At 42.0% G+C, this 21,224-nt stretch overlaps 1 protein-coding gene across 1 annotated transcript in view; it reads right to left on the bottom strand.

The window, feature by feature from the left end:
• The window catches only part of ADAMTS9 (ADAM metallopeptidase with thrombospondin type 1 motif 9), a 228,456-nt gene that overhangs the window by 87,291 nt on the left and 119,941 nt on the right, over positions 1–21,224 (bottom strand). The window contains exons 17-27 of the mRNA XM_069736573.1: positions 19,200–19,366; positions 18,840–18,969; positions 14,862–14,988; positions 14,576–14,786; positions 13,348–13,512; positions 10,997–11,161; positions 9,334–9,453; positions 6,474–6,563; positions 3,696–3,863; positions 3,316–3,609; positions 2,727–2,888 (exon numbers count right to left, since the gene is read on the bottom strand). Coding sequence (XP_069592674.1) covers positions 2,727–2,888; positions 3,316–3,609; positions 3,696–3,863; positions 6,474–6,563; positions 9,334–9,453; positions 10,997–11,161; positions 13,348–13,512; positions 14,576–14,786; positions 14,862–14,988; positions 18,840–18,969; positions 19,200–19,366 — 1,799 coding nt within the window. The remainder of the gene's footprint in view (positions 1–2,726; positions 2,889–3,315; positions 3,610–3,695; positions 3,864–6,473; positions 6,564–9,333; positions 9,454–10,996; positions 11,162–13,347; positions 13,513–14,575; positions 14,787–14,861; positions 14,989–18,839; positions 18,970–19,199; positions 19,367–21,224) is intronic.

Below are 21,224 nucleotides of genomic sequence, written 5' to 3'. Positions count from 1 at the left end.
CGGAGCACCATGAAATCCATTATCATCAAATGGAAAGAACATGGTACTATAACAAACCTGCCAAGAGAGGGCCACCCACCAAAACTCTCAGCCCAAGCAAGGAGGGCATTAATCAGAGAGGAACAATAGACTACAGGTAACCCTGAAGGAGCTGCAGAGTTCCTATCTATCCATATGACCACAATAAGTCGTGCACTCCATGACTTTTATGGAACAGTGGGCAGAAAAAAGCATTTACTTATACGCAAAAATTGTAATGCTCACTGTGAGTTTGCCAGAAGACATGTGGGAGACTCCCCAAAGGTATGAAGGAACTTTTTGGCCATCAAGGTAAACGCTATGTCTGGCGCCAAACCAATACAGCTAATCACCAAGAACGCCATCCCCACAGTGAAACATGGTGGCGGCAGCATCATGCTGTGAGGATATTTTTCGGCAGCAGGAACAGGGAAAACGGTCCGAGTCGAGAGGAAGATGGATAGTGCGAAATACAAGGATATTCTTAAGCAAAACCTGTTTCAATCTGTCAGTGATTTGAGACTGGGACGGTGGTTCACCTTCTAACAAGACAATGACCCAAAGCATTCTGCTAAAGCAACACTTGAGTGGCTTAAGAGGAAACGTGTAAATGTTTTGGAGTGGCCTAGTCACAGACCTTAACCCAATTGAGAATCTGTGGTCAGACTTGAAGATTGCAGCTCACCAGAGGAAACCATCTAATATGAAGGAGCTGGAGCAGTTTTGCCTTGAGGAATGGGCAAAAATCCCAGTGGCAAGATGTAGAAAGCGCAGAGACTTATCCAAAGCGAATTGTAGCTGTAATTGCCGCAAAAGGAGTCTCTACCAAGTACTGATTAAAGGGGGTGAATAGTTATGCACAACGAAGTTTTCATTTATTTTTTCCTATTTGTTGCTTGCTTCACAATAAAAAGAAAACCAAATGTTCACAGTTGTTGGCATGTTCTATACATGAACTGATGCAAACGCTTAAAAAAAAAAACAGTGACATTTCAGGTTGTGATGTAGCAAAACACAAAAAATGCCAACGGGTGAAGGGATGAGGTGAATACTCTCGCAAGCCACTGTACATATATGTATTTTTTTTAATTTGAGACCATTTTCAAAACGTCACTGTTGAACCAGAATGGGCATGGTTAGATGGACCCAGCAGAGGATCCACTGCACACAGTAACAAAAGTCGAGCAGAAGACAACCCCATTTAAAGGTGACTTTGGACCCATTTAAAGGTGACTTTGGCCCTAAACACTATTTTTTAATGGTCTAGTGATGAGCGAGTAGCATTGTTGCTCGGGTGGTCTCCGAGTATCTGTCAGTGCTCGGAGATTTAGTTTTCATCGCATCAGCTGCATGATTTACGGCTCCTAGACATCCTGAAAACATGTGGTAATTCCCTAACAAACAGGCATTCAGCTGAGGCGAAGAAAACTAATTCTCCAAGCACATCCAAATACTCGGAGATCACCCGAGCAACGAGTACACTCACTCATCACCATAATGGTCCATCCTTTAATAAATTTAAAAGTAACCTGTTATTATGCTTGGGACCCTTAAACCACCATTATGAGGTTACGCAGTCTACATCAAAGGTGGCCATTTTGAAATTAATTCACAAACTTCTAAGTTACTACAGATAAGTCTAGAACTCTAGTTCAACAGCAATAGGCACAATTAAAGAGGACATGTTGCTTGCCATAAGCATGCTATTTTTTGTACCAGGAGTAAATGGTGCTATTCTCTTTAATCCGGGGTTATTTTATAGTTTCTGTGTAGTGATGAGTGAATATACTCGTTATTCGAGATTTCTTGAGCACGCTCGGTGTCCTCCGAGAATTTGTAAGTACTCGGAGATTTAGTTTTCCTCACCGCAGCTGAATGATTTACATCTGTTAGCCAGCTTGATTACATGTGGGGATTCCCTAGCAACCAGGCAATCCCCACATGTACTTATGCTGGCTAACAGATATAAATCATTCAGCTGCGGCGATGAAAACTAAATCTCCGAGTACTTACAAATACTCAGAGGACCCCCAAGCGTCATCGAGAAATCTTGAGTACCGAGTATATTCGCTCATCACTATTTCTGTGCCTCTCCATTCCTGAAATATGGCCCCTTCTTCCTTGTATGTAAATCTAATCTTTTTAGCAAAGTGGGCGTGATCCTAAAGAAGGGTTAAGGACCACACCCACTTGGCTCACAAGACTAGACTGGACCATATCTCAGGAACGGAGAGGAGCAGAGACAAAAGAAAAGCAAAGCCGGATTTAGGAGACCGGCGGCTTTTTACACCAGTAATGTACATATTTATGGCAAGTGGCGAGCTCTCTTTAAAGTCAAAGTAAAATACTGCACTTGATATCACTATTCTAGAGTCCCTGACTTATCTAGGATAATTTATTTATTACTGGATTATAAAATGTCTGGCTTCGAGGTGGGTATGTTTGGAAAGTTAAACCCATAGACTTCACTTGTGTGTGAGTTATCTGCAACTTTGTTCTTTAATTTCCTGCAAGATCGGAGAACCAAAACAGTTGCGCGGCAGCAAGTCACGGACAAGTTGCAGAAATGTTTTTGTCGCAAACTTTTCAGAGAATTGTGGACAAATGTTGCAGTGTAGCCCTGACCTAAAGATAAGGCTAGTTGCCCTATCTAGACTGCAAGTGACCATACCTAGCTCATACATCTTGGTAGAATTCAATGGATTTACCTCTCCCCAGTTGCCAAATGCCCACTGTGGGCACGGTCCAGATTCACACGGCCGTTGCTCAGCAGGTTTGCTTCTCTCATCACAGTTGGCAGCGGGATACCCATTTTCGTCTTGGCAAACCACCACACGACGCTGGAATCCCCCAGCACATGTGCTAGAACACTAACATGGAAATGGGACAAGTTGGTTACATAGGAAAACGTTTGACTTATGCCTCATTATTTTTGACCCTATGTATTTAGCTGAGCTGCTCGAACGATTCCCTCTACACACTGATCCTATACTGCTTAAAGGGAATCTTTAACCAGTGTTTTGCCACCTAATCTAAAAACAGCATCATGAAGGGGCTGAGATAAAATCACTGTTTCATCAGCAGGAGATTATCACAAGATGACTAGTAAACCTGCGACCAAGTAATCCGAGTGGGACTGCAATCCCTTGACCCATTGGATTACGCCTCTGACTCTTCACTGGTTAAACATTCACAATGGTTGGACAACTTGAAACCCAAAATCTAATATTATTTGGTCATGGAAATAGTGGCACGTGTGAGATAAATCATGGCGCGTACAAGCATTTAGAAACGTACCGCTCCCCATGGACCTATTCTCCATTGACTTCCGCTTGAGCCAGTAGAACGTCCACTGTTCCTGTTCAGGATGGCCAGGGTCGGGTTGGATCGTACTCTTTGGTCTACATTTGGGAAAGGTTGAATGGGCCGGCCGTAGTCGTGGTTGACATATTGACAAGGGGACATGGAGCACTCTTGCTCGGCCTGTGGGCTGTCTTCTGGATCACATTCGTTACTATCGAAGGACTGGCCGAGGAAATCCACACAAACCACTTGCCTCACGGCCTTTCCTTGGCCACAGGTCACCGAGCACTGAAAATTAGGAAAATATCTTTGTTATCGAATTCACCCTTTTTTGTCGTTTTTTTCTACGCCTCTTTTCCATGTGACGCACTTACCGAGCTCCAGTCCAGCGCTTTCCACTGTCCGCATGGCGTCGCCGTACACACTTCAGTCGCTGACGGCTTTGGCAGGTGGGAACACGCCGCTTCATCCGCCACCGCACCCTGATCGTCGCGGCAGCTGACGTATCTCATTCTGGTCCCTTTACCACAAGTTGCTGAGCACTGGGAAATATTACAAAGATTGATGGTTGGGATACAACCAGAATTATTTCCCCCGACGCCTCAAGCAAAAATATTGATTTTTTTTTTTTCCTTCTACGCGTGAGATTTCTGACCTTACAGTACACGGGTGCTTTAGTAATGGAACTTAATCCTATAAATTAGAAGAATAAGCCTCACGGTCTGTTTATGGAAGAAGTTTGTTTTAGAGAGTGAGCACCTAGAACCTTTCCTTCAAGTTTTATTTAAAGGGGTTGTCCACAAAAAAAACATGGCTGCTTTTTGTTAGAAATATGATTGCGTTTGGTCTTTAAGTTTAGCGGGAAAGGCCGAGCTGCAAAATTGCACACAGCTTTTTGAAAGATGACTGTAACCCAGGCAATCCAGCCCATTAGAGGCTGGACTAAAAGGCTATAGTTGTGGCGTACAGCCAATGGTGGCCACTACTGTGCCCATAACCTGGTGTCGCTGGTGTCAAAAATCCCTGCTTCCGACTAGTGTCTGTCCACTTCTCCCAATATCTGACATATACATAGAAAAGTTGTTGGAAGGATTTGCATAGAGCGAATACACACACTAAGCCGGGTGGGTGCCAGCTGTTTTACACAACCGGCATCCTGCTGTGTTGAATCCTTTGGATGCTTTGGTGAACAGCAACTACAGCATCCAAGGGGTTAGATGGGAGGATTGTTATCTCTCTCATATTCCTTGGGCTATGCCAACATGCCATGGGAGAGGGAGCCAATGGGTTATTTAATTGTAACCAATGAGCCATGGTGGGGGCCAAATTTTGGACCTTCTCTAAGGGGCCCATAGATTTCTATGTATGTCCTCAGCTGTAGTAAAAGCACAAGCAAGTTCAAATTCTCTACTGAAGCTAAAAAAAAAGTTAAATAGAAGTTTTAATTGAATCTATCAGCAGGTTTTTAATATTTAATCTGATAGCAACATAATATAGAGCAAGAGAGCCCGATTCCAGTGATGTGTCACTTATTAGGCTGTGTGTTATAATTTCAAAACAATCAGTGTTTTATCAGCAGGAGATTAACACTGCCTGACTAGGCCTCAAGTGCAGAGCAGTCAGGCTGATCACCGTGTAACCCCGCCCCCTCAACTGATTGACAGCTTGATAACAATATACAATGTACAAAGGAAACTGCCAATCAATGATGTGGGCGGGGTTATGCAGAGCCCAGAAGTCTTAGCTTCTATCAGGGCTTCTATCAAACCTGCACAAAGCAGCCCAGTAAGTGATACATCTCTGGAATCGGGGTATTTGTCTCAACATTATGCTGCTATCAGATTCCTTTTAAATATTCATTTTGAATATTTTAATTCAAAGTTTTAAAAAAAATATACAAACTGTAAAAAGGTAATAAAAAAATGATTTAAGTTTGGTAAAACAGTAAAATATAATACATTTTTTTATATCAACATAACAGTTGTAACTTTCTGAACAAAGTAGTGAATAATAATACAAAAAAAAAACCTAAAAAACAATAGCACAATTTTTTTGTTTTTATTCTATCTCACCCCCTTAAATTAATAAAATGTTAAATAAAAACGGTACAATCGAAAAAATACACTTCATTCTGTTGGAGGCGGGGGAAAAGGAAGGTTAGATGAAGACCGATTCTGTCACGCACAGCGTAGAATAGACTAAGTGCAACACGAAAGGATAAGGGGAAGGGAACCAAACACTAGGAGGGGGAAGTGGAGACCCTTAGGTAGATCTAATATCACTTTGTCTGCCCTAAACTTCCCTTTATAGGTTCTGTACCTATCCCCGAGCAGGATACCGAAACCCTGCCTGACCCTAGCAGTAAGCCAAGCATAGGGAAGGATAGGATGAGCACCAGTCAATCCCCACTATAACTAAAAACAGATGGGATACACAAACAAGGGGAACACTTAACTTGAGTAGACTCAGAGAGAAACACAGATGTCTTCCAAACACCAAGGAGGAAGATAGCCAACTGCTATAGCTCCAAGCCTCAACAGGGAAATGGAAATGGAAATATCACCAGCAACTTTCCAGCAGCCAGCTGGGAGTTATAAACACCCCGTTCCAGGTGTGCTAACTAAAGCCGGGGAAGGTTACCACTGGGTCCTAGAGTCAGAAGAACCAGGAAGAAGTCTGCAAAACGAACTGCTGAGACCTTCTGCATTCAGATGCAGGGTGATGGTCTGCACCCTCTGACACATCCGTGACAGTTTCCTAATATTTCATGTGGACGACCTCCGAATGCTAATTGACAATTTGAGGCAGCAGCTGTATTATTAGGAACGGATTCTATAAATGCGGCACGTGATATAAAATAAACAGAAGTCATCTGTGTTTATTGGCGGTCACAGGCTGGAATACGTTTCTCTCCTAGAGACGTTAAATATGATTAATGACCCGTGTCAGGCATCTCCCTGGTATGGCCGTAATGGTGGCTATTAGTTTCATAAGGTCAAATCCATAGACTAAAGAATAAGATACTCAGCACATGGCCTGGGAATATCACGGCTGACAATCTAGAGAGGGACTCATACATTTTAGAAAGACATGGCGTTAGGTACGGCAAGGAGGTAGGAACAGGAAGCGACACATTCATAAAATATACTTACGGGTGTCCAAGATCCAAATCTCCACTGCGTCTTGCTATGGACGATCTGTTTGGTTTCTGGAATGCCCGGACATGCAGCTGTTTCACAGTCCTGTCAAAATGAGTTTGGTTTGTTAGGCGGCTTCCTTCCATAATTAATGCCTTTTTGAACTGGTTGCTAAGAGGTGAACGTTAGAGGCGGCTTTGCTGATGTCAGTCACTCTCCAGCTCGGGATACACGATTGAGGCCAAGCCTAGGATATGCGTTTTTCACTTCTTTTTTAAGGAAATAAGTTTCGAAGGTTGCGCAAGAACAATATGTCCACCCATGCTTTATATTTAGTAGTCACTCCCTGCTTTAACACTGCTCCAGAAAATCTCTCAGGTGGTAGGCAGAGTAGGTAACTGCCTAGGGCACCACTAAAGGGGGGGAGAATATGATTTTTTTTGTTAAGTTGGCCATTTCAAGCCATTATATTTGGATTATATCAATCTCAGAGGAAAGGTAAAGAATGACACTAGTGTAATAGTAAAGTAATTGGGTCAACCAGAGATGGAGGCCTCTCTTTAGCAGTGCCACATCATATACATTGGCTGTCTGTATGGTAAGTATTCCTTTGTCCGTGAGCTTGGGTGTCTCAGTTCCTAAACAATTAATTTACTACTTTCAACTTTTTTCAGAAGTGCCCAGTTTTTGCTCTTATTTTATTGCAGCTGCTCCCCTGTGCAATCCGTTTTTCTTTTTCTTTATATATCTGTCATATGGTTCCAGAGATACTGATCTTATGGTTTAGTGCTAATTTTCTTACGGTGTTTAACAAAGAGGCGTGGCTCACAGGATCCTCCTGGGCATGTCTTTAACAAATAGGTATGTCTCACAGGATCCTCCTGGGCGTGTCTTTAACAAATAGGTATGTCTCACAGGATCCTCCTGGGCGTGTCTTTAACAAATAGGTATGTCTCACAGGATCCTCCTGGGCGTGTCTTTAACAAATAGGTATGTCTCACAGGATCCTTCTGGGCGTGTCTTTAACAAATAGGTATATCTCACAGGATCCTTCTGGGCGTGTCTTTAACAAATAGGTATGTCTCACAGGATCCTCCTGGGCGTGTCTTTAACAAATAGGTATGTCTCACAGGATCCTTCTGGGCGTGTCTTTAACAAATAGGTATGTCTCACAGGATCCTTCTGGGCGTGTCTTTAGGCTTCTCTGCATTATTTCCCTGTGAACCATGTGGACGTTTTAAGAAAAACCAAAAGATGTAATATTCAGGGGAGCCGAGGGAATAAAATAAGGTTAAAAACTGGGGACTTTGGATCTGGTGATAGGTTCCCTTTAAATATTTTTGTACAAGCAATTAAATAACAATGGATGAGCAATTAGTGGGGGAGGAGGATGTTGCTACTGGAGATTGTTGCGTGCTGTTTTTGAGTGTACGCTTTCCTCTTTGTCCTATTCCCATTTGGTTGGTACATTCCTATCCTTCTCTATATACCTCTTTACTTTTGGTGAGTGTTTGTATGTTTGTGGCTTTCTGTTATCCCTGTTTTGTCTTTGTGTCTTGTTTACCTTACATTTCTGTCCCGTGCCTCATGGGGCGGAGCAGGGTTTAACAAGAGCATAGTGAGGTAGGAGTCTCAGGCCTCTCTACCTTCAAGAGTACCCCAAGGACAAAGATAGTTAGGGTCCCGGTTCCAAGGACAGTTTGAAGCCCCTCTCCCTTACGGAAGACTGTCACAGCATGAAAGGCACATTCGGAAATTAAAGTTTGTCCCGCCCCTGCTTAAAAAGTATGACTAGTACTAGTAATTGACAGCCATTGAATAAATAGCATGATTCCTTGCATTATAACCAGTCGGAAAGTGTCAGATTGACTAGGGATATTCTTATGTGGTTTGGGGAATGGTAATACCCAGTCGTTAATTTATTCATACAAATCCAGGAGGGATAACAGAGGAACAACGATCAAGAAAATGCCTTTTATCAATTACTACTAAAACAGAAATGCTGGAAGACCCTTACTTATAGCTTGTGGAAAATCTGTACCAGGGTGCCAAACATAACATTGGCACCGAGGCTCGGGTTAAGGTACCTTCACACTAAACGACGCTGCAGCGATCCAGACACCGATCCGGATCGCTGCAGCGTCGCTGTTTGGTCGCTGGAGAGCTGTCACACAGACAGCTCTCCAGCGACCAATGATGCCGGTAACCAGGGTAAACATCGGGTTACTAAGCGCAGGGCCGCGCTTAGTAGCCCGATGTTTACCCTGGTTACCATCCTAAAAGTAAAAAAAACAAACGCTTCATACTTACCTTCCGCTGTCTGTCCTCGGCGCTCTGCTTCTCTGCACTCCTCCTGTACTGGCTGTGAGCACAGCGGCCGGAAAGCAGAGCAGTGACGTCACCGCTCTGTTTTCCGGCCGCTGTGCTCACAGTGAGTGCAGGAGGAGAGCAGAGAAGCAGAGCGCCGGGGACAGACAGCGGAAGGTAAGTATGAAGCGTTTGTTTTTTTTACTTTTAGGATGGTAACCAGGGTAAACATCGGGTTACTAAGCGCGGCCCTGTGCTTAGTAACCCGATGTTTACCCTGGTTACCAGCGAAGACATCGCTGAATCGGTGTCACACACGCCGATCCAGCGATGTCTGCGGGAGAGACAGCGACGAAATAAAGTTCTGGCCTTCTAGCCCCGACCAACGACATCACAGCAGGATTCTGATCGCTGCTGCGTGTCAAACTAAACGATATCGCTAGCGAGGACGCTGCAACATCACGGATCGCTAGCGATATCGTTTAGTGTGAAGGTACCTTTAGACTACATCCTCTGCAGGCGCTGGTCCGGCTGCAGGGAACCTCTCCGTCTCCTGATCAGCCCTCACCTGAGTGTCTGTAGGCCGTGTTGCTGCATTGCAGTCGCTGTCGTCCACCACAGCTCCATATGCGCCCACCACGCATTTCACTGCTCTCATCTGATAACCAGGTCCACACGAAGCTGTACACTACACATGAAGATAAAGCCGTATTGATTATATCTGTAAGACGACGCTTGGGCAATTTGAGGCAATTTAGGAAAATCTATCTTTTTCCTCTACATTTCATTTGAAATTGAGGTCGGCTCGCTCACCCACTGGCTACGATTACACATGGCTGATTTGATGCCTTTCAATGAAGAAGTTAAAAAAAAGTCTAAAATGACTTAGAAAACTCCGGTACGCGGCACGCAGACGTAAAATTCATTTCTACATCACTGTTCAGTGGCGGTCTTCCTGACCAGCACAGCTATGGGAGTTGGAAAAGGGGTCGTCCGAAAATATGGATGGGGTTGTGCCAGGCCACCAGACATCATCCGACGAGACAGAGAAGTAGGAAGACTGCTCGCTTTTCCCATCGGTGGGCGCACGGCCCCGCCATGGATCGGTCCATTGTCTTACCCATTGCCTCCACAAAGTGTTGCTATCTCATAGGGTTTGTGATCTAAAGCCTGAAATCTGGGGTCCAAATAACTTTTGGATTCGAAATTTGGGCTTTGGTTAAATTCTTTGGTCTGTGGTGTGAACTCATTTTTTATACATTCTCATGTACAGCACCATGGAATCAATGGCACTATATAAATAAATAATAGTAATAACAATAATATTTATCTAATTTAAAGGGAATGTCCACCTTTGGGAGACAAGTTTCTTTTTGCTTTCTTTTACTTAATTGCATGTATTTTTGGCTAAAAATTAATTATTAGTGATGAGCGAATATACTTGTTACTCGAGATTTCCCGAGCACGCTCAGGTGTCCTCCGAGTATTTTTTAGTGCTCGGAGATTTAGTTTTCATCACCGCAGCTGAATGATTTACATCTGTTAGCCAGCATAAGTACATGTGGGGATTCCCTAGCAACCAGGTAACCCCCACATGTACTCAGCCTGGCTAATAGCTGTAAATCATTCAGCTGCGACGATGAAAACGAAATCTCCGAGCACTAAAAATACTCGGAGGTCACCCAAGCGTGCTCGGGAAATCTCGAGTAACAAGTATATTCGCTCATCACTATTAATTATGTAATTAGGTTTCCTTAAAAAAATATTGCACCGTTTGCCTTCTATAGCCTCTTGAGTTGCACTATCTATCACTGGCTGCAGAACGAGTTTACTGGGAATCCATCAGTGACTAATGGTCCAATGGGAGAGTTTGTGCTACTTTTTCTTAGCGCCTCTCAGCTGATTTATGACCAAAGTTGAATGTGCAGGGAAACAAAGCTTGTAAAAGCAAAATGGTGCAAAATCTTTCATAAAACCAAACTGAAAAATATATATTTTTTAGCCTCAAATACATGCATTTATGAAAAAAAAAATTAAAAAAAATTAACCCCAGAGTTGAACAATCTCTTTAATTTTTTGGTCTAATGAAGGCATTTGACAAAGGCGATTTTGGGGACCGATTTTGGGGATATGACCTATTGAACAAGGAGGGGCGAAACGGATGGAACTGATCCACCAGAGCGATACAAAGTTGTAAACAACAAATCTAAACAAACCATGAAGGATTGTACCTGGCCCCACGGACCAACTTGCCACGACGCACACTCCTGCTGCTGACAAGTCAGAACCGATACAGGCTTGGTCTCCGGATCACAAACTCTGTCGTTTACCCGACTTTCACCAAACTGGCACCAGGTTTGCCGATGTTTGTGACCTTTTCCGCAAGTCACGAGACACTGCAAGTAAAGTTACAGGATTTACCATACGACCCCCTATATGAAGTTTTTGTTTTTGCGCTTCGGCTCGATGCGATTACCGAGATACCAAAGTTAAAAGGTTTATATATTATTTATTTTTGACATTTTAAATTTAAAAAAATTGCTTTGTATCCCCATTTTCTGAGACTCGTAACTTTTAACTTTTCTGCTGATGGATCTGTGTATAAATTTGTTTTTGAGCATTTAGCTTTTGTTGGGAACATTTAGGGGTATGTATGATGTTGGAATTGCTTTTTATTCTATTTTGGGGGGGCAATTGTGGAGGCAAACATTTCCTAATATTTCTTGTTCAATTTTTTATTTCCTGTTTCAGAGTTGAGCATATGATATAAATATTTTTTATATTTTATTAGCACATGGTAATAGCGAATATGCAGATTTTCTGTATTTTTTACATCTCGCTATTTACATTTGGGGAAAATGGGGGGACTCAAACTTTATATATTTGTTTCTATATATTTATTATTTAATTTTCTGCAGTACTTTAGTTTGGGTTGAGCTTGATAGGAGCTCGAAGATAGCAGGCATGGGTGGTCTTCAGCACGCCACTGGCTGCATGGCAACTGATCAACACCCCACGATCACGTTACGCGGGGAGTGCCGATGGCCATCAGTAGTGACCACCAACATGTTGGAAGTATTTCAAATGCCTGTCTTGCTTGATAGTAGCATTTAGGAGGATAAACTGATCTGATCACATTAATAATCCGGTCACATCATTTACAGTCGGCTCATGTGCTGTAATGAGCAGGCTCAGGTACTGAGCTTGCTTCATACCATGATGGGATACTTTTAAGATGGCCGTCTCCATTGGGTTTAAAGTATTAACCTGAAAGTGTTTAAATGCCTAAATATAAGTTAAATATATTTGAGATGACATTGTGGCTACAGTAATCGGAGATTGAAGTGGTCCTTCACTCAGGAGGATCCCTACTTGTTAAAAATATTCCTTGACGATAGGTTGACCACAATGTAATCCCCAGCGATCAGCTGTGATGTGTTGGGGAAAATGGTAGTGTTCAAATTTTCCAGCAGCGCCCCCACAGGGAAGATGAAGCATTGCACATTAGAATATTAGAATCAATGGATGTCTATACAAGCCAGGACAGGACTGGTCCTCCAGACTGTGCTCTTCACTGCGGTCAGCTGATGGGGAGTTTGAGGACAGGCCTCCTTCAATTATCTCAGAATTCCCTAAGAGGGTATTTAAAAATGTGTTTTTTTTCTAATCTGGACAGCTAGTTTAAAGGGGTTGTACGGTACGGCGTCACTGTAAGAGTCTGCAGTCACTCTATCTGCTGTGAGGACTCTCCGGTGCGGGCACCGTGAGCGGGAAGTCATGTGGCTGCTTGTATGGGATTTGCATACTTCCGGTCACATTCCGACTAGACGTGTTCAGCCTCTCTCAGTACACTTGTATTGAGAGAGGCTGTGCATGTCTAGTCGGCATGTTACTGCATGTACTGAAATCACATAATTACAGTTGTGTGCCCGCCACTCCCGGCATCGGAGAATCATACAGTCACTGCTGACCTGTACCCCAAGTTTGGACAACCCCATTAAGCCGGCCCACGACATAAGACAATAGTTATCCATTCATGAACATTTCTATATCAGCCATCATACATAAGCTTTCCTTGGATCATTGGTGAGAGCACAATATACAGACATTTAAGAATTATGTTTTGTACTTTCAGGTCTCGTACTCACCCATAAATAATTTAAGAAGTCACTTGGCTTGAAAAATATCATTTTTATCATTGAAAGGATTCAGGAGCTAACACAAGGAGATCCTTTCAATACCCTCATCTATTAGACAATGTATAGAGGGGGCTACAAAGAGTGTCTCTTGCTTTGGAGGACTCGGCACATTCATTGATTACATGGATAGGCTGTGTAATGCTTGATTTCACCTGTGGTGGTGCTGTGGAGGAATTGATCACAGTTGATCGCCCGATCATTAGGAAACCATTCCAAAAAATAGGGATTACTCAATATCCATATTGTTTAGCAGAAACTGGTAAAAGGACACAAAAGGATGACCATATAATTTCAAAAGCGAGTATTTGAGTAATTTTTTCAATTGGCATTGTTGGACATTACTACTAAATTACGGCTATTAAACCTGAGGTTGCCACACTTACATCTGACCAGTCACCTGTCTTCCACTGTGGACACAAAACATCGCTGCATCTCTGTTCCGTTAGCCGCTCTTGTTGGCTGCACTTGGAATCGTCGAGAACTTCGCGGAAAGAATTGACACACGCTGCCCTTCGTCTCCTTGTGCCGCTTCCACAACTTTTCGAGCACTGTGTGGGAAGTCAAGATTTCAGAATAATAAGTTGGAGCGGTTTTAAGCAATAATCACTGTGAACCACACAATCGCGAGAAACAAATAATATATTTGCACAATTATATGAAATTATCAACATTTTGAAGGTCGTACACGAAGACCACTATATTATGATGTTCCCAGGCTGTGTAATTTGTCACCTCTCCTCTGAAGAAGCATGATACTAGGTGGTCCACACCTTAAGGGATCTACAAATGTGTCCTTACTTTCCTCTTGGGTCAGTATATCCCATGATAAGTGGCAGGAGCTTTATAAAAAACAGATGGGTTCCTGATCCTCTGTTAGTAGATGGTTATTCTATATGGGTCTTTATGTTGCCGTCCAGTGGTTGGGATGTGAATTGTAGCCTGTCGAGAGTTTTGCATGTCTATAAAGTGTCGAAATTTTATTGTCAAAAATTTGAGCGTTACAGAGTAACTAAACTTTTTACTTTCATGTAATTATTGATCAGCCTTTCCAAAGTTTTGAACTCATGTGATGCACTACATTACCTTATCTTGCTTCCTTTTCTCACAATCTCCATGCTGAAAGGACTGTTTTGACCTCCTTGTTCATGCACAAAGAGCAGCTATTTTAACATGCTCAGATATCTGTACTCCAGTGGGAACTTTTCAACTCCCCTACCGAATGCTCAGACACTCTTTACATACTCTCTCCCTGTCTGAGCATGTAGGAGCAGAGCAGAAAAGCTCACGCAAGAGTAATTTTAGTCTTGCAGATCAAAACATCTATTCTAAATGCATGAACAAGGTGGTTAAAACAGCTCTTTCAGCACAGAGTTTTGGAGAAAAGTAATCAAGATAAGGTAATCAAGTATACGAAAAGGATTCATAACTTTGCAAAAACTCTTTGAAGAGTTAGTGTTTGATAAATTTTTCGGAAAAGCAAGAATGGACATGTCTGTATTGATCAAATTTGACAGGCCACTATTGTGATGACCAGATCTCATGGCTATCAAGTTGGTCAATCCTTGGACAAAGCCAAAGGATCTGTTCTGAGTCTGCCTAGTCAATACTAACTTCTGACCAGGCAGAGTAGCTCCATCTTCCGGTGTTACAGTCCACGTAACATTTCTCCTTGCTGTTGGGTTTCTGAAGACCATTGCAGAACCGATCGTCTACCTTCTCCATCTTTCCTTCCGACTTGATGACTTTTGAACAGTAGAAATCAAGTGTTCGGTAGCCCGGACCGCACTGGGCAGAACATTCGCTCTTTCTGTCTATGTGCCACCTGGGAACATTTTGCTGTTAGGGTTGTCCAGGGTGCAGCGGGTGTTAATAATTGATCAATCTCTGTATAAATTACCTTAATTCACAGTCAGTATTACAGGGCTCAGTGATGAGATCAGGCTGAGAGAGACGATCACATCTCTGATCTGAAACCACCAGGTGATCCGAGTCCCTTGAACAGATCGGCTTTCTTTTCCTTTCTCCTGTAGAAATAGATATAGGCAGGCTTCATTATAGGTAAGGCCCAGTAGTAACGCACTTCACATTATAGGGACAAAGATATAAGTCACGCTGTACTACAACGTGGATACCACACCATTCGCAATGTAAAAGAAAGGATCTGGCACTCATACAATGCAAGAACAACATGTAGTTTATTTAGAAATCGCAAATCAAATTAGTAACGTTTCGGTCTGTAACCCAGACCTTCATCAGACGGATTACTCTAGATAGGAGGATATGTTTATACGGGACAATATTAATAAGGGGAGCAGCCAGTGCATACATTCAGTGGGCTGCTTCTCTTATCTATATTATCTCTAATTATTATTATTATTATATATATCCCCATATCTAGAGCAATGAACGTGGAGCTACTGAAACAGACTAAGGGACCTTTTTAAATTATTCTAATTTACTGAGATAATGACTTTTGGGTTTTCATTGGCTGTAAGCCATAATCATCAACATTAACAGGAATAATAAACACTTGAAATAGATCACTATATTTGTAATGACTCGATACTGTATAATATAGGAGTTTCATTTTTTGTATTGAAGACCTGAAAGAAATTAACTTAAATTAAACTTAAAATTAACTTGATGATATTCTAATTTTGTGAGAAGCACCTGCAGATAGACAGACAGACACACAGATATATAGTCGTAGCCTTCAGTGGTGTTACATTGGACATTACGATGCTGTGATACATCACACATTACACGGCCGCACATTGGATTATTGGCTTCTCGGATTACAGATTCGGTGTTTATGTCTCCTCTAATGTTATCTGCTATTATTTGGTCTTCAGACCCGATGTGCTTCCCTTCAGGGATAATGTGAAGGTGATGCTTATGTTCTGTAGTCTATTTTCTTGCAGACTTAAAAGCCATAGGGGTCTGTTGAGGGAAGGTTCATATTTATCTTCTGCGAGAATAATATGACACGTTTTCGATGTGACTGTACGGGCCATTCATCAAAGCGTGAGAGGTGTCGGACAAGCTCTATGGAATAACAATGGAAAGTCTTTTAATCGAAGCAAGAAGAACAAGAAGCTCTGAGTGTGATATCGTACAGGTCCTCTGGACATCGGGGTCTTCAATGCATTTCTAATGAGGAGAGCGGTAATTTATACAAACACCTCTCATGGGGACAAAAAAATAGAAAAAGCAGCACGTTTTAACAAGCGGCGTAATGTTGGCATTTTGCCGAGTGTGTTATGTCTTGTAGGAAGTGAATATCGGGGACAGTTCACATGATGAGTCATCAGCCACACTACCAAATGTGTTAAAGGGAATCTCCACTTTGGAAAGTCATTTTTTTTGTTTTGAAGAATGCTCAAAACTTTGCTGAACACAGAGTGTTCCCCGGTGCTCAGTGGGAAACCTGTCAGTGAGTGTTTCATTGTTCTGCAGCGCCCCTCGCAGGGACAACAGAAGCGTTACATTTTGTCCACTGTCCTACACAAAAGCTCATGGCCGCCGTTCTCCTCTATAAATAATAGACTGGAGTCCTGATGGTGGGGGTCCCCTCAATTCAGAATCAACTGTTGCTGGAAAAAAAAAAAAAAAAAAAAGGAAAATAGCAACATGTTGCACCTGTTTTACTATGTATTGTGTTGTGGGGAGTTCCCCTTTCTGCCTCAGACTACACAAGGTTTGTTTGTAGTCTGTTGCCATGAAGTCAGACTACACAAGGTTTGTTTGTAGTCTGTTGCCATGAAGTCAGACTATACAAGGTTTGTTTGTAGTCTGTTGCCATGAAGTCAGACTATACAAGGTTTGTTTGTAGTCTGTTGCCATGAAGTCAGACTACACAAGGTTTGTTTGTAGTCTGTTGCCATGAAGGCAGACTACACAAGGTTTGTTTGTAGTCTGTTGCCATGAAGTCAGACTACACAAGGTTTGTTTGTAGTCGGTTGCTATGAAGTCAGACTATACAAGGTTTGTTTGTAGTCTGTTGCCATGAAGTCAGACTACACAAGGTTTGTTTGTAGTCTGTTGCCATGAAGTCAGACTAAACAAGGTTTGTTTGTAGTCTGTTGCCATGAAGTCAGACTACACAAGGTTTGTTTGTAGTCTGTTGCCATGAAGTCAGACTACACAAGGTTTGTTTGTAGTCTGTTGCCATGAAGTCAGACTAAACAAGGTTTGTTTGTAGTCTGTTGCCATGAAGTCAGACTACACAAGGTTTGTTTGTAGTCTGTTGCCATGAAGTCAGACTACACAAGGTTTGTTTGTAGTCTGTTGCCATGAAGTCAGACTAAACAAGGTTTGTTTGTAGTCTGTTGCCATGAAGTCAGACTACACAAGGTTTGTTTGCAGTCTGTTGCCATGAAGTCAGACTACACAAGGTTTGTTTGTAGTCTGTTGCCATGAAGTCAGACTACACAAGGTTTGTTTGTAGTCTGTTGCCATGAAGTCAGACTAAACAAGGTTTGTTTGTAGTCTGTTGCCATGAAGTCAGACTACACAAGGTTTGTTTGTAGTCTGTTGCCATGAAGTCAGACTACACAAGGTTTGTTTGTAGTCTGTTGCCATGAAGTCAGACTACACAAGGTTTGTTTGTAGTCTGTTGCCATGAAGTCAGACTACACAAGGTTTGTTTGTAGTCTGTTGCCATGGAGACATAAAGCTCAGCACAGGTGTAAAGACACAGAATGTAAGCAGGGGTGTTACTATCATAGGTGCAGGGGCTGCAATCGCCTAGGGACACCCCGAGGGTCCCTATGTCCATGACCCTATGTCCATGAAAGTTGGGGGCCCTGTTGAAGATTATGCATTGGGGCCCTCAAGCCTCAAGTTACGCCACTGAATGTAAGGATATTTTAATTAAGGTTATTTCATAGGTCGCTATATTTTTTTTTTCTATTTCAGATGCACCGGAGCAGTAAACAATGGATGCAATAGAGAACGTAGAATTTAAAGGGGTATCCTAGCCAAGACTTAATTGGATAGGTTGTGAATGCCTGATTGCTGGAATTGCCAATTGACAAGTGGAATAGTGGATTGTATGCCAGTCACAAGGTTGCTGCTATGAGGGGATGGGATGGAGCAGAGGTTAAGTGCTGTGCTACGCTGCTTCCATCAGTGGTCTATCGCTCTTGTATTTAACTCTTTCTAGTCTTGATGTTGTGGTGGAGGTCCCAGTGGTCTTACCTACAGGAAGCTAACATTTATGACCTATCCAGTGAATAGATCATACATGCGTCAGCTTAGAATACTGCTTTAGAGGGGTTGTAAACTTTTTTTTTTTTACACAAACAGCACCATTATTGTTTATGGACTGTATCTGCGATTGCAGCTCAGTCATATTTTAGTGAATGATTGGCAATGAATGCTTGATCACTGGGGGGTATGACCACTTGGACCACCACCGATTTCCAGGAAGTTTGATGGCTGTTCCACTTAAAAAAATAAACAAAGAAAAAAAATTGCCAGGAATAAAATTATTATCAAATCAATATTTAAAAAGTTAATTTTTTTTAATTAAATCTACAGTTTAAGAACAATGTACACAAATAATCCCAAAATACAGACAAAAACTAAAATTTGATGGGTGAACTAATACCACTGACGAAACACTGGTGAAACGCGCGTTGGGTTGTCATATAAATGGGTAATAGGTCTGCTTGTTTTACATTAAATTAAAAGTGTCTGAGCTGCAATACCAGACATGGCCCATCGACACAAAAGGCGTCGCTTGTAGAAAAAAAAAGCAGTTTGTGTGTTCTATTCTTAACAAGTGAGTTACAAAGTTAAGAAATGACCCAAAATACATTTGCATGAGCCAATTATTACAAATAAGGATCAAACTCAATGGTGCTTCCCTTACCTTGGCAAATTTTACTGCATGCTTGCCATGGACCATAAGGATTCCAGTAGAAAAGTTGAGGTTTATCTTCGATTGGAATATTAAAGGTATATCGAACATCTGGATTATATAAATTGCCAACTGATAAGATCTAAAGAGAAAAAAAATAAAAGAGAAAAGTTACAGTTTTGTTACAAAATTGGGACTTTTTGTTTACCAGAAGCAGCGCCATCCTTGGGCCTAAGTTGAGTCTCATTCATATAATTGAGCTGCAATACCAGACACAACCTGTGGACAAGAGTGGCGCTGTTTCTAGAAATAAAATAGACCCTCTTACAATCATAGCCAAGTCATCATTATCTTATTTCAGATCTGTATTACCTGCAGCACAATTTCTTGGTCAATTCGATCTGTGCAATTAATTCTCTCCACGGCGTGGTCAGACCCACTGTACTCAATCACCGCGTTGCCCACTTTAATTTCCCTTTTGAACATACTGACCACAAAGTCGCCATTTAGAAGAAATTCCCCATGGCTGTTTGATAAAGCTGTGGGAAGAAACATAACAATTCATATAAGAGCCTATGACACATCGGGACCTCGCTAGATCAGACACAGCAGGATCATGACAGGTCAGACACAGCGGGGTCATGACAGGTCAGACACAGTGGGATCATGACAGGTCAGACACAGCGATATCACGACAGGTCAGACACAGGGGGAACTCGCTGAGTCAGATACAGTGGAACCATGCCGGGTCAGACACAGAGGGATCATGCCGGGTCAGATGCAGCAGAACCATGCCAGGTCTGATGCAGCGGAACCATTTCGCGTCTGACACAGAGGGACCTCGCTGAGTTGGACACAGAGAGACTTCGCCGGGTCGGACACAGAGGGACCTCGACGGGTCGGACACAGAGGGACCTCGTCGGGTCTGACACAGAGGGACCTCTCCGGGTCAGACACAGAGGGACATCGCCGGGTCAGACAGAGGGACCTCTCCGGGTCAGACACAGAGGGACCTCGCCAGGTTGGACACAGCCATTGCATTTTGGGAAGTTATTGTAATCATTACATTTATAAAAAAAACTGTGGGATCAATGGTGTCATCACCTCTGATACCAGATGTTAATGAAGGGAATAAATGTGTAAATATTTAATAGATCATATTATTATTACAATTACTGTTTGCAGCACATTATACTGTACATCTAAAAAGGTCGGTTATCAATATAATTCTGTCAGAAAGATCCCCCAATAATAACCTGATCACAGGATACCTACTGCTAGGACCATAGCGCCATCACTGAAAAAGTAAAGCATGATGGTTCATATTACAAAGGGAAAGGAGGAACTAAGGATGGAAATAAGTAAGGGAAAGAAAGAAAGAAAGAAAGAAAGAAAGAAAGAAAGAAAGAAAGAAAGAAAGAAAGAAAGAAAGAAAGAAAGAAAGAAAGAAAGAAAGAAAGAAAGAAAGAAAGAAAGAAAGAAAGAAAGGATGGAAAAAAAGGAAAAAATACATTGAGGAAATTGAGGAAGAAAGAAAGATAAAGATGAAGCAGGGAAGGAAAGAACTGAAAAAAAATCAGAGAAATAAATATATACATTAAAAATAGAAGTAAGGAAGAAAGAGAGGAAGGATGGAAAGAAGGAATGAAAGGAAGGGAAGAAAGGAAAAAGGGAAAGAAGGAATAATAGTAGAGGGAAAGGAGGATGCCAGGATACATTCTGTACAATGTAGGTGCCCATAATCCACGGAAAGAAGGACGAAAGAAAGGAAAAAAGAGATAAAGAAGGATAAAAAAAAGAAAGGAAAGATAAGAATCGAAGGAATAAATGAATGAAAGAAAAGGAGGATAAATAAAAGAAAAGACAACGATCAAGATAAAAATGAAAAAGTGTAAGAAAGAATGAAAGAAAAAAACGGAAAGAAATACATACTGTACATAAAAAATAGTACTCTCTTAAATAGGGAATACAGCAGGATGAGGGGAGAATACGTTGACTAAAAGGGTGTAAATAAAATGGTAATTGGTTTTACAATGGACAGGTTCAGAACATTTTCCTTGTCATCAATGATTCTCCAGTTTCTCTTCTGTGACCATGAGTCTGGCCGGATCACTGTGAGGGGGTCGGCTGCATTGTCACTGTGAGAGACTGTGCCATTCATGTGTTCATAATCATCAACTACGTGGACGGCCTCCTCCATAAACCATCATTTGTGGTAGCAGCAGGAAACATTGCAGCGCTCGCTATATGACAAGAGTTCATTTTTTTAGTACTTTTGTTGCTCCAGACAAGCGCCTGGCCTACCACTCCTAAATTGCTTTTTCAGATCCATTACGCCTATGCTTTTCTAGAACTGGGCTTGAACAATAAAGCTTTGTGTAGCCGCTCGTAATTCTT

This window comes from Ranitomeya imitator, chromosome 8, assembly GCF_032444005.1.
Source record: "Ranitomeya imitator isolate aRanImi1 chromosome 8, aRanImi1.pri, whole genome shotgun sequence".
In the NCBI taxonomy this organism is placed as follows: Eukaryota; Metazoa; Chordata; class Amphibia; order Anura; family Dendrobatidae; genus Ranitomeya; species Ranitomeya imitator.
Note: the sequence above shows the minus strand (reverse complement) of the source record. Positions and strands in the feature narration are given on the sequence as shown.